The sequence below is a fragment of the Cheilinus undulatus genome, linkage group 22 (genome assembly GCF_018320785.1).
Source record: "Cheilinus undulatus linkage group 22, ASM1832078v1, whole genome shotgun sequence".
Lineage (NCBI taxonomy): Eukaryota > Metazoa > Chordata > Actinopteri > Labriformes > Labridae > Cheilinus > Cheilinus undulatus.
Window position 1 is genome coordinate 28,482,666 of NC_054886.1, and position 14,162 is coordinate 28,496,827.

At 40.9% G+C, this 14,162-nt stretch overlaps 1 protein-coding gene across 2 annotated transcripts in view; it reads left to right on the forward strand.

Annotated features, from left to right (window-relative positions):
- The window catches only part of nhsl2 (NHS-like 2), a 248,586-nt gene that overhangs the window by 229,424 nt on the left and 5,000 nt on the right, over positions 1 to 14,162 (forward strand). For both annotated transcript variants that reach the window (XM_041779677.1, XM_041779678.1), the window contains exons 5-7: positions 9,551 to 9,733; positions 11,749 to 12,841; positions 12,925 to 14,086. In XM_041779677.1, coding sequence (XP_041635611.1) covers positions 9,551 to 9,733; positions 11,749 to 12,841; positions 12,925 to 14,086 — 2,438 coding nt within the window. The remainder of the gene's footprint in view (positions 1 to 9,550; positions 9,734 to 11,748; positions 12,842 to 12,924; positions 14,087 to 14,162) is intronic.

The following is a 14,162-nucleotide window of genomic DNA, read 5'->3' on the forward strand; positions in this document are numbered from 1 at the left end:
AGTGAGTTGTTTTCTTTTCAAAAACGACAAAAGTCGACTACTTACGTATCTATATTTGCCATGTTTCACGTTATTCCTCACTAGCTGCGCACGCGCAGCTCGATAGCAGCTACGTCACGTGTTTTGTTGCTCTTATTGGCCCGCAGAGATGTGACAGACAGAATGTTCATCCAGTCACACTCCGAGTTTTTCTGGCGGTGTCAGGTTACTAGTGTACCTTATCAGAGGCAGTCTCTTCATTTTGTCCTCTCCAGTAGAAGAAAGAGGAATAATAATATCCCATTACAGTTTCAACAAACGATCTTATTACCATGCAAAATCCTGGTTTGACAGAAGGAGGCTGCTCAAGCCCTGCCAGAATCCACCTTGTTGTCTTCAAACTATTTCTGTGTCACTTTCGCTGTATGCTTCTGGTTATTGTTCTGGGAAAATCAACCTTCTCCCAAGCCGTAGTTCTCTGGCAGACTGAATAAGAATGTCCTCCAGAATTTCCCATTTTACCCTCAACCTTTACAAGCCTTCAAGGCCAGCTGCTGAGAAGGATCCCCACAACATGATGCTGCCACCACCGTGCTTCACAGTGGGGACGGTGTTTGTAGTCCTGAGCAGTGTTTGGCGTCTTGTCTGATGTCCTGAAAGCATCATTTTGGTCTCATCAGACCAAAGAACTTTGTCCCACTTGACTATGGAGTCTCCCACGTGCCTTTTGGTGAACTCTAGTTGAGATTTAATCAGTTTTCTTCAACAGTTTCTTTCTCTTTACCACTCTTCCACAAAGCTTTAACTGGTTAAGAACCTGGGCAACAGTTGTCGTATTCAGAGTCTCTTCCATACAGGTACTGAAGCTTGGAACTCCTTCAGATTAGTCATAGGTGTCTTGGTGGCCTCTCTCAGTAGTCTCCTTCCAGCACGGTCTCTCAGTTTGTGAGGACGGCCTCTAGGGAGAATAACAGGTGCCTAATTCCTTCTGTGTCTTGATGATGGATTTAGCTGAATTCTAGGGGATGTTCATTGCCCTTTCTCTGAGTCGCTTGGAGTGTTCTTTTGTCTTCATGGTGTAATGGTAGCCAGGAATACAAATTAACCAGTGACTGGACGTTCCAGACAAGTGTCTTGACTGCTAAACTCATGGAAAGTTGGAGTTCCCACTGAGCAGGGACTCTTTAAGGGTTAGATTTCTGTCCCAGAAGTAAATTTGGGAGGTCAAAGGTCAAGTTCAAGAGCATCCACGTCATATCCATCCTTACTTGTGGATGCAATATCTTAGGAAAGCTTTGAAGCATTGTTCCTTTAAACACTGCACAAATGACCACTCAAGGGTGAACTCTTTAGATTTTAGAGGTCACTGAGCCTCATGCTCTGCCTTCTCCTATAACATTTCAACAGATCCAGCTTCTACAGAAAATACCACAGCCCTTCTTCTGATCCACATGTGTACTTTCACTGTCCAGTACTGGATTTGGCCCATGGTTGTATGTGGATTTACATAGCTTTGTATGGAGTATGACAGACTGGATGCTGGATGCTGTTTTCTAGATCTAAAGTGAGTCATTTCGCTCATAATGAGAAAATGAAAGGCGGTTTATATCTGATCATAAAGGCGAGGATTTTTTAGAAGTTAATATTTCAGCTTCGAGGTTTTTATGTCCTTCCCCTGATTAATGATGCTGTTATTAAAGAATGGACCAGGTTAATTACTCTTTTAGATGGAGAATCCAGGGCAGCCTCTTATAGACACTCTCTGCATCTTCACATGGTAGATTAAACATGCAACATCTGCGTTTCAGGACAAGGTCTCTGCATGCAAAGGCCTCATCATCCACAGCAGGCAGAGAAGCAGTGAACCCAGGGCCATACTAAAGAGACATTATGATGAATGAATCATGGTGTTGTCACTCTGACACGAGGCTGCTGATAGCTGAAATAGTCTCTATTATCAATGGCTGCAGATGCAGCACAAAGACTCCCAATGAGGCCGAAAGAAAAGACGTGACTGTTTGCACGTATCAACGTTTGCCGCTCAGCACTGACGCCTGCTAACTATCATTTTGTCCTGATGAACTCTGGGATAAACAGACAGGCAAGAAGTGGGTGAATGCGTGACAGGAGGTCATGTTTGGCCCTGCTCGGTGGCTGAGTCACGGCAGAGTCTCTGATGGATGGCAGTAAATGTTTCAACCCAAACACTCTCATTTATTCATGCAGAGAGGAGCAGCCGTCCGATGGCACTGGGTAAATGAGCTGGAGAGACAGGTTGATGAGGAAACACATTCAGGATGAATGAATGTGATTTTAAAAGAGAAAGAGGTGTTTGATTATAATTTTTGTCTGTGATGAAAAAATTTACCATGATGCATCAGTCAGGGTCAGCTAGGTTCAGTGAAATGATTGATTTAATGATTATCACATCAGGAAATTAGATTCTTAAGCTGACAAAACCTATTTTGTGCTAACACCCATTATTTTAGGTTTCTTCAGACTCACTTAGCTTGACAAAGCTGTAGCTGTTCATCAGAATGATTTAGGCAAGAATAACGTAATGTAATGTATGCCCCAAAGCTCCTGTTGTATTGTTTCAATGAGGTATGCAACATTACGCACAGCCTGTGTGTAAGTCTACATGGGCACAATCTTTTATAATGCTTCTGTATCTGTTTCAGGAAGTATACAAGTTTTGAGTTATAAGGGTAAGCTAATAAGACTTTTGGCTTTGCATTTTTGCAGTGTATCGGGAGGCTTTAAGGGATATTTCAGTGTTTTTTGAAATTGGGTCGTATGGGTTACCTAGCAGTAGTGGTGGCATCAGCCTCCAGTTATTTTAGTTTGCACTCCCTGGTTGTACAGGCCAGGAAACTAGGCTAGACGTTGCAGCAGAAGGGTACAGTTTCTTTGTGGATTTCAGCGAGTTTAGGGTAAAACGGGCCACAAAATAATGTTGGCTAAAACGTTTGCACTACTGAAAACTTTTGAAACTTTTTTTTTTTTTTAATTACCAAGAAAGCCTCTGTGTTTTTGTTACTAATTTGCAACGCAAGTGCACATAACTTTTAGCCAAAGCTGGCGTTGAAAATTAGTGCGGAAAACACAGAAGCTTTCTGGAGACAAAAAATGTGTTTCAGTGTGAACATTTGAGCCGCCGTTGATTTGTGGCCCATTTTTACCCTAAACTAAATAAACTCAGCAGAGAAAGTGAACCCATTTGTTATACTGTATTGCCTAGTTTCCTGGCCAGTACAACCAGGGAGTCCTTCTTAAAGGAGCGGTGTGCACTGAAATCACTGGAGGCTAATGCCTCCAGACCTCATACAGCCCAACTTTAAAAACACTGAAATATCCCTTTAACCCTTGTAGCACCAATAACGCTGCATTATGTAATAACCCTAACCATAGGACTTAGTGTGGGCTCCAAGGTACGCCCTACCCAACTACCTTGCCCTAACTCTAACTGCTTAGTGACTTATAAAATGCGGTGTTATTACATAATGAATTGAAAATTTATTACATTATAACATAATGCAGCGTTATTACATAACGTGGCGCTACAAGCCTTCTTACACACTGCTACAATGCACTAGCCAACAGTCTTATTAGCTGACCCTTATTACCCAAAGCTTGTAAACTTCCTGAAACAGATACAGAGGAGTTATAAAAGAGCAGCATGTGCCCATGTAGACTTAATCTTTTCCAGCCAAATAATTTTTTAAACCATGCTGTAAAGATGTTTTATATCCTAGTTAATATCCGTGCAGCCTGATAACAGACTAACAGACATGATAAGAGCGTTTTAATAAGTAAGTAAATTTTATTTGTATAGCACCTTTCACAGAACAAAGTCACAAAGTGCTTCACAACAGAGAAACTAAAGAACAACAAATCATCATCATCATCAACAACAACAACAACAACAACAACAAGGCATTAAAATACAGTTCTTAACACAAATTTATTAGACCACCACTAAAGTAAGGTTTATGCCACAGCTGCCCTAAATTAACAGCATTGGTAATTACCAAAATCATTTTTTATGTTTGTGCAATGGTTAATACACCAATATGTAGAAGCTTTTTAACCCAAACGATATTTTAAATGCTAAAATGTAATTATTATTGCTATCCATGAATTTTCAAATGTACTGATTTACAAAAACACTGACAAAATAGTAAAGCACATTATTATTTCTTGATTAATATGTCAAATTATAGTTATTTACTTGCATTCCTGAACAGAAAAATGAGTTTTAGTGGTTGAATGTTATGCTTGATTACTGTCTGACTTCTCAGAGAAGCCCAGTGAGCCGGCTCAAATTTGGGTATAAAAAGGTAAATTCAGTTTGAAATACCTCATTCCTGTTAAAAATGGTTAAACGTGGAGAGCTCACTGAAAATGAAAGAGTCCACATTAACGCACGTCATGATGCTGGATGGTCTCTGAGACAAATATGACGGGTGGTCTAATACATTTGTTAAGCACTGTATGTAACATGGAAATAATGACCAACCATCAAATCAGATGTTCAAAAGCCAGTCTAAAAAGATGAGTCTGAAGCTCCTTTTTGAAAGCAGAAGCAGAAGCAGCTGACCGTAACTGAAAGGGGAGAGTTCTGCAGAGTTGGTGCCACAACTTGAAAAGCACGATCACCCTTAGTTTTTAAGTGATAAGATCACCATCTGTTATTAATTGGATGGCGGAATACAGTTTTACACACAGGCTGTGCGTAATGTTTCATACCTCACTGAAACAGTACAACAGGAGCTTTGGGGCATACATTCAACTATAATATTCTTGTCTAAATCCTCCTGATAAACAACTACAACTTAGTGATGAAAACATAAAGGCTTTCTGAATATAAAATAAAGCGCTTCAAACATTTTTTGATAGTGTGTACGTTTTAGCAAATATTATTTTGTGGCCCATTTTTACCAAAAACTTACTAAATTCCACAGAGAAGTTGTACCCATCTGTTACACTCTATAGCCTAGTTTCCTGGCTGGTATAACCAGGGAGTCCTTCTTAAAGGAGCAGTGCTCACTAAAATAACTGGAGGCTAATGCCACTACTACTGCTAGCTACCTTATATGGTCCAACTTCAAAACACTGAAATAGCCCTTTAAGTTGATACGTAGTAAGAGTAAAGTAATAAAAATTATCTTAAAAATGATCTCTCACATTTTTTTGGCATTTCTAAAATTAAAATAATGTTGGTAATCCTGGCTGACCTAAAACCGGAAAAGTTAAGTCTGATTTAATGTCAGACAGTGAGGAAAAAAAGATTATGTGTCTTTTTATACCGTGTATTTAAACTTCTGGTCTCAGCTGAGTGAAAACAGGTCTTGCTTAACACATAATAATTTTTGTTTGTTTGTTTTATTAGGAAGTCTTTTTAAAAAGGCTGTAGTATACTTATTGATGTTAAAACATTACCACTTTGCAAATTTACTGGAGGTTTTGAAGTTTATTTTAATTTAAATACTTAATTTCAAACCATTGTAGTGAGAAATAACGATGAATGAACAACTAAATGGTTTCACTTTTCAGTGAACAGTTCTTTCTGCTTCTAACTCCATTGTCACAATTGTTTATGCTTTTGAAAGGAATCCGTTATTAAATTTGACAGCTGTAATAATTTATTTATGAGGACACTAAAAACTCAATTTGTTATATTTCGTTTGCCTAGACCCATTAAAGTCAGCAGTCATGCAAAAAAAAAAAAAAAAAAATCTGAATTATTCCTTTAGCCCTGCCTTTTTTTGGCTCTAGCAGAGCAATGCCAGGGCACTTTTTTATTGATCTGACTTATTTGATTCATTTTCCGTTCTGCCTCATTGATTTTGTGTGGGTTTGAGCGTGTATTGTGTCATTCTGATTTAACATCCTCGTCTTTATTCGCTGAGGAAAACAAAACTTCGCTGCAGACTACATTTTCTTGAAGGGGATAAATTTTCACAATAGCCTGAGTTCGAGATAACTGTCACTATAAAACAAGGTTGATGGCTTAACAGAAGTCTGACTGATTTACGCAGATAAGTGAGTCCTCTTGTCATTGAGGTAATCAGGTGGTTGCCTGCCTCCTCTGATGACTCACTGGATTAGTGTCAGCCCTGAAAACGCATCAGGAGGTAAGACAGAACAGCAGGCTTCTCTGTAGCATCTGCTGTAAGTCACTCAGGATTTAAATATGGCAGCAGAAAGTGTACAACATAAACATAAGGTAGTTTTATGGCGACAGTTTGAGGAAAGTGCAGCTGTTCAAACATGTAGGTACATCAGCTTAATGTAATCTGACATCTCCCAACATATGCACTTCTTCTTTTGAGTTCAGCTGTTATGGCGGAGCTGAAAACCTGTTGATATGAAGAAAAAACTTGTGCAGCTGTGAAATGTGGGCTCAAATAACTAAGATAATGCATTATGAAATCTAAAGGTAAGGGCATAATCAAGCACAAAAAAGGCTAATTGTATTAGGGTCAGTGTGTCAGGAGTAGAGTGTGGCTAAAGTTAGCACTTAGCTCCAACAGCCTTAATCCGCTCAGCAGATTTTATCATGCTTATTTACTTAGAGTAGTAACATGAGTTTAACCCTCAACAGCATACAACTTTATTTACATTTTCTAGTTGAAAATACTGCCATAATGCTGTTCCTACAGCATGCTAAACGCTAAGATTCTCATGATTACATCAGGTGAAGGCTCTGGCAGTAAAGCAGCTGGCATTAACTCAAGCTACAGCAGCTCCTTATGGCGGGATGTCAGCCTCACGTTTATAAAAATGTCAAACAAATTAGTTTAACTGACTCGTAAATCTTAAGCAAGTGAACCTGATATTTGAATTTAACCATTGAGCCAGCTAACTGCATGCATTACTCAGTTTGCACTGACACAAGAAAAGTGCTCTTCATGCTTGGTACATGAGGAGCATTTAAAGAGATATGGCATCAAGCAAACTTCACACAATAAGCTCAAAATAGTTTCAAATATCTAGAAGACACAAATAAATCAACTCTTCTGGATATTAAGTAAGTCATACTTTATTAATCCCTGGAGGGAAATTCACAGTTTACACTCTATTGTTAAACATGCTACACAAACATAGGCTGAGTTACATACATGCACTAACAGGATCCCCATGGGCATGCACTAATAAAGAGATGTCAGAGTGAGTGTCAGGAAGTGACCTGGCACCTCTCCAGGTACCAGGCCAAAGTCCAGATATGGTATGACCAGGACTTAAACCGGCGACCCCTCGATTCCCAGCCCAAGTCCTTCCAGACTGAGCTACTACTGCCCCAACCCATGGACTTCGGAAAATCTTGGCTAAAGCCTGAGTGATAGCTGCCTTTTGGCCACTCTATTGAAAACACTGTCTCAAACTACTTTTAGATCAACCTACTGAGACGAACAGAGGCTGGGGTGCAGATAGCCTAGTGATTGGATGTGTGGGCGGCCCGGGGTCGATTCCTGAGTGGCTCCTTTGCTGCATGTCTTTCGCCTGCTCTCTTGTCCCTGATTCTGACTATATCCACAGTCCTGTTCTTCAAATAAAGGCTTAAAAGGGCCAAAAAGATATCTCTAGAACAGAGGTCCGCAGCTGGTGGCCCAGGGGCCACATGCGGCACTCCACCTCACTCAGTGTGACCCTCAAAGTCATTTCCAAATACCAAGAAATCAAAAAGTTTTAGAAAAAGAGGGCAAAGTCTGCCATGAAAATATGAAAAAAGAAACATTTTTCCCTGTAGTCTTTCACTACTGGTATATGGTCAGTTCTTTAATTTAGCTTTTTTAATGTGATTAAAACAATTTCTTTTGTTCTAATGTTTTAATATATAATATTTATATAAAATATATTATATTTTATATTATTTTATATTTATATTTTCTATTTTATTTTCATTTATTTATTATTTATTTTTATTTATTTTTTCAAATTTGTTTAAAAAATAGAAATTAATTATTAACTCTTATTTTTTTTAAAACAGATTCTTATTTCAATTTTTTATCTATTTTATTTTAATTAAATTTGATTAGTTTTACTCTTCTTTCTTTCTTCATATTTAATCTATATTTTTCCTATTTCTTTGATTTAGTTATTACATTTCTTTTTTGTTTATTAGTAGATTTCATTGGCTGAAAATGTTTACTGTAAAACTTTTTTATATTCATCAGTAAATGCACCTGCAAAAAATAAATATGCAAGTAAAATAACAACTATCTGTCATGTTCACTGTATTGAAAGAGCAGCTTAAAATGTAAATACCTCCTTGTTTCTCATTAAATTGACTATTTTTATTTTGCATTTGGGTTGAAAACCATAAATGTTAATAAACTAAATGATCATACGATCATAAAAGCAACATATTCCTTCTTTTGTTTAGTTAGGAATCAAAAGGTGTTATTCTGAGAATATCCAACAATCTGTAACAATTTGGCCCTTTGTCATCGGAAATAAAATAAATGTGGCCCTCTTGCTAAGCAGAGTTGCCTATTCCTGATCTAGAAAGAGGTGCTGAAGAGGATCTTAAATATCCCAACAGACAACATACTGACCAACAATCATTATCCTTATTTTAACAAAAAATGGACAGTTATATAAAAAATAAATCTGTGTTTGTTTAGTGTATGCACATAAAGATATAACAACTAAATAGCTTTTTGAACATGGTTATTTCTGCTCGGAAATTTGGCATTTTAACATAATTTTGTATGTGACTTCTAGTACTTCTGCAGCCAGCCTCTAGTGGACACTCGAGGAACTGCATTTTTTTTGTTTTTTTTACCCATGGCAATGAAATCGGCAGGGGGTTATGTAAAGGGTTCTGTATCTTTCTTTGTGCTTTTCTTTGTTTGTTTGTATGTGTACAAGATAACTTGAGAACGGCCAGTCGGATCTTCACCAAACTTTCAGGGAATATTGGGATAGTGACAGGGAAGAATCGATTAGATTTTGGTGATGATCCTCGCACCCGTTCGGTTTTTGTCTGACTTCGAAATTTTGAACACCATAGTAATCAATGGGAGCGTGAATTCCTTGGTGGCGCTGCTTAGGCGTGGGTCTGCCACCTAGTTTAACACTGGCCTCATTTTCAAACTGGAGGTTGCTGATTGATAACAACCAGGAGTGTCAAATATCCACATGCATGCTGAACACTGTAATTTTCCATTTCGAAGTATTGATTGTGCATTGCATGATGGTACAGCGGTAGGTGCTGTTGCAAGAAGGTTCCTGGCTCCAGGCCCTGTCAGGCAGGGCCCTCTTTGTGGAGTTTTAAAACATGACTTCTCTCCAGGTACTCTAGCTTCTCTCACAGTCATAAGTCATGCTTGTCATGGTAAATGATGAAAATGTAAAATCAGTAACTGCAAGTTGATCCTTCTTGGTCAATCTTTGCACAAAAATAGATTCTATTCTGTGTGAGACAGGCTGTGATTGTTGACATTCATAATCTAATACTTTATTGCCATGTCAACAACATGATTGAATTTAGCTCTTTATTGAATTTCCTGGATGTCTAGTAAAGCTGCTCACTGACCCCCCCGTTCCTTGATTTCTGCTCCAGGTGAAACAGGAGGAGGGAAATTCCACGGTGTCGACCTTCTCCAGCACTCCCCTTCCCCATCCCCCTCTCCTGGGGACCCCTTCCCCCACCAGCCCCGCTCGTTGGAACCTGTCACAGACACCTTGCAGCAGAACCTCCCCCTAAGGAAGACGCACTCTGACCTCGACACAACCTTACCTGCAGGTGCGTGTTACCACTGAGGAAGCTCTTTCAGTGGTTTTCTGGTCTTTTTCTTGTGTGTTCCTGTGCCACAGGAGGAGTGTATACTCATATAAACTGTACAACAGCATCACCAAATGATGAGAGTAACAGGTCAAAAATACAGTACCAAAAGAAAATATTTACGCCCCTGGATGTTTAACCTTTAATTGATTTTATAAATCAGTTATGGTCTATATAATTTGGCTTTTTTAGACCCCAAAAATATAAAAAAACAAGCAGTATTTAGTAGAGTCACCTTGGGCAGCAATCACAGCACTAAGTTTGCGTGGATAGGTCTCAATCAGGCTTGCACATCTGGACACTGCAACTACTCCATCCTTCTTTGCAAAACTGCTCAAGCTCTGTCAGGTTGCACTGGGATCAGGCATGAACAGCCTTTTTCAAGGACGACTCCAAATTCTCTCCAGATTATTCCCCCTGTTGTCTTTACACCATTGTTGTGTAGCTTTTGCTGTATGCTTCGGGTCATTGTCTTGTTGGAAAATGAATTTTCTCCCAAACCGTAGTTCTCTTGCAGACTAAATAGGATTGTCCTCCAGATTTTCATGTATTTTGCCACATTCATTTTACCCTCAACCTTTACAAGCCCTCCAGGGCTGGCTGGCATCCCCACAGCATGATGCTGCCACCACCGTGCTTCACAGTGGGGATGGTGTGTTTGTAGTGATGTGTAGTGTTGGTGTTCGCCAAACATGATGTCCAAAAATCTCCACTGGTCTCTCAGACCAAAGAACTTTCCTTCACTTGACATGGAGTCTTCAACATGCCTCCCTACAAACTTTTGTCAAGATTTAATAAGATTTCTTCAACATGCCACTCTCCCATAAAGCTTTGACTGATGGGGAACCTGGGCACCAGTTGTTGTATGCAGAGTCTCTCCCATCTCAGCTGCTGAAGCTTGTATGAGTAGTCATTGGTGTCTTGGTGGCCTCTTCACTAGTCTCCGTCTTGCACGGTCACTCAGTTTCTATTTCTTGATGATGGATTTAACTGAACTCTGGGTATGCACTCAGCAGTGTTAATTTCGTCAACTAACACTATGACTAAAATGTTCGTTGACAGCCTTTTTTCCATGACAAAAACTAGACTAAGACTAACAAAAACAGATTTGTGATGAATTAAAATGACAAAAACTAAGTTTAGTTTTCGTCAAGATGACTACAACTAGACTAAAATGTAATGTAGTTTTTATCAGACATTCAAAATCTGTGATATTTCTCCACTGTGGGTAAATCTGTCAAAAAACAATGCAGCTGTATCTATTCTGCCTCTCAACTGTAGAAAGCAGGGACCCCAGGTTAGGCAGGATGCTTAGAACACACTATCATGATTTGGTACCAGATTTAGGCAAGAAAATAAATTCTTGAACTAAAAGTAAAGACTAAAATGTGAGGACTTTTTATGGACTAAAACTAGACTAAAATGTTTGGAGTTTTCATCGGCAAAAACTAGACTAAAACTAAAAAGGATAGAAATGTTGCTTGGAGTGTTCTTTTTTCTTCATGGTGTAATGGTAGCCAGGAATACTGTTTAACCAGTGACTGGAACTTCCAGTCACAGGTTAGTTTTTTCTCAAAAATGGCAAAATCTCTCTACCACAAATGATTTATTCAGTCAATGAAAGTATTAAACATCTAAGGGGTGAATATTTTTTATGGGCTCTGTATCTGTTCCCCTTACTATTGACTTGATGATGTTAAATTCTGGTTGTTGTTGCTGGAAGACACCTTTTTTGTTGAACTTTTTTTTTCATAATGTAGCATCATCTGGAATCTTGATCTGAAGCTATTTTGTGCTTTTATGGAAAACATTCTTATTTTCTTATTCTTTCAGAAGACAGAGGTGCAATCATGTCAGCTTTCTTTTTGCACAGTTGTGCTACTTAACTTAAAATGTATGCCATGTTTAAAGATGAAGAGACCAAAGACTTCATTTAGTTTGTGATTAATCCTGCATCTTTCCCATGTCTTTCACAGACAGCTCCTCAGAGCAGCGTGCACAGGACCAAATTCACCTAGGAACTATGGACCACTCTGGGCTGCTATGTTCAAACACACCTACAGCTTCCTGGAACGGACCTAAGGGCTCCACATTTTCTCCTGGAGGGTGGAACGAATCTTACAGCTACAGTATGAACAAGGCCCCAGCAGTTCCTCCCAAACAGCACACAATAATCGGTAATGCAGGAGGGAATCAAGAGGGAGTGATGTTGGTGGGCTCAGGACAGTCTATGAGCTCACATTCCAGTTCATTTACATCGGTGACGAACCCTTCTGGGAGAGGGGGGAATAACTTACAAGGGATATCTTTGGCAGCAGCCATGATGGGGAAGCGGAGCGAGACAGAAGGGGCGGCAGCAGATGGAGGGAGAGGAGGAGGAGGAGGGGGAGTTGGGGAGGCAGGGAGAGGACGGGAGAGATCGGCACGTTCCATCGCAGCAGCGAACGCCTTTAAGTTCAGGGAGCGTTCCCTTTCTACACCCACAGATTCTGGCTCCTTTTGCTTTTCTGATGGAGGTTTAATCCATTCAGATGGGAACGGGAACGCTTTGACTAACATGGACCACCAACCACAGCATAATAACTTCCTGGGGGAGAACTATGCACTTATGTACCCCAGAGGGAGCTCCGAGGATAGTGCAAGTACCACAGACACCATTTCTGTCACAGCCTCAGACTACAGCGCAGATGGTAGGTTGCGCCTACGTTCACGCTCTATCTCACTCAAGAAGTCAAAACGCAAGCCCCCACCTCCTGTGAGGAGCGTCTCGCTCATGAAGAATCTTGGCGAGGCCGAGGGGAGGATTCACCACGAAGGTGGCCTTTACCGGGATGGTCGGCCAAAGAGCTTGCACATCCCAAGGGACCATTATCCAGACTTCCAGCCAGATTTTCTTCTGCCAAGCTCAGCCTGCTCTTCTAAAGCTAATGTTAACGATCAGGAGCTGAACCAGAGAGGCCCTGATGGACCTCCAAGTCTTGAGATCCAAGCACCAGAGAGGGAGGTAGAGACAGACATTACCTTCCAAAATCACTGGCAGCTGGGGGATTGGAAAAATGACCCTTACAGGTATGCATAGAACATGGGGAAGTTAAATAAAGACTAGAAGCACACCCTTTTCTTCATCTTTTCTCTTTTTGTCTCTTTTTCAGGTCTCTGTCTGGTTCCAGCACAGCAACAGGTACCACCGTAATTGAATGTATGAAAGTCAGAGGTAGTTCAGAGTCTCTGCTGGATTCCCCTTCCACCTCCAGAGCCACTTCACCCTCGCAGCTGTCCATAGAAACTGATGTCAAAGCATCCTCCCCCTTCAAACCACCAGGACTCATGTCCCCTTCAAGTGGGTATTCCAGTCAGTCAGAGACTCCAACCCCAACTGTCCCACAAATGGCAGGTCAGGGGTCTGCAGGGACAATTGGGACATCAGGTTGTAAGTTGCGCCCCAAGATCCCAGAGAGGAAATCATCGCTACCGTCACCCAAAGACCCAGCTGCAAGGTCAAGATTGTCCTTTGAGATGCCGGGAAATGCACATCTAGAGCTGTCATCCCTCAAGCCAAAGCAGAAAGCCAGCAGACGGCATTCTGACACCTCAACAGCAGCAAAACCAGGCAAAATCAGTCCCAGTTCCTCACAAGCACTGCCCGTAGTTACCCAGAATGAGCTAAAGACTATAAGGCTTCGCTCTGTCTCCAGAGGTGACTTGGAGGACTGTCCCGATGGGGCTTCAGACACCATCGAAGAAGAACAGCACGGCCGAGACCTAGGTGAAGACCCAAGCCCTCCACCCACCCTACCAAAACCCAAACCTCCTGTTGCTGTCAAGCCCCCATTGCCCAAGCGACCCATCAACCTTCTCCTCAAGTCTCCTTCCCCCTCCTCCACATCCCCCCTTGGCCTTGATTCACCTCCTGCCTCACCTGTTGACCGACCCATACCCTTAGGCAACATCTACAAAGTCATGAAAAAACCCAAACCCAAAAAACCTCCACCACAAACCGCAACAAGTCCCTCTGCTCCCTCAGATTCGTCCACCCCTTCACAAACTACCTATGATCATTCATACCTCCCCAACTCCCAGTCCCTCTTTGATCTTCCTCCTCTTCCAGACCCCCAGCCTCTTCTTGAAGACCCGGTGATGGAACCGGAGTTAGATGGTGACCAGGAGACTCGTCTCGGTCCTGCAGATGGAGGATCACTCCCCTCACCATGCAGTAACCAGGAGGCCCCAGAGCTCCAGGACAAAAGCAAGACACTTCCCTCAAGGATGACAATCTCGTGTCTGGCAGAACTGTCAGATAAAAAGAAACCCAAGGTGAGGAAGGCATCTTTCCTGTGTGTTTAAAATCAGCAAATGTGTCTTTGTGGCAAACAATGTTGAATTACATTTC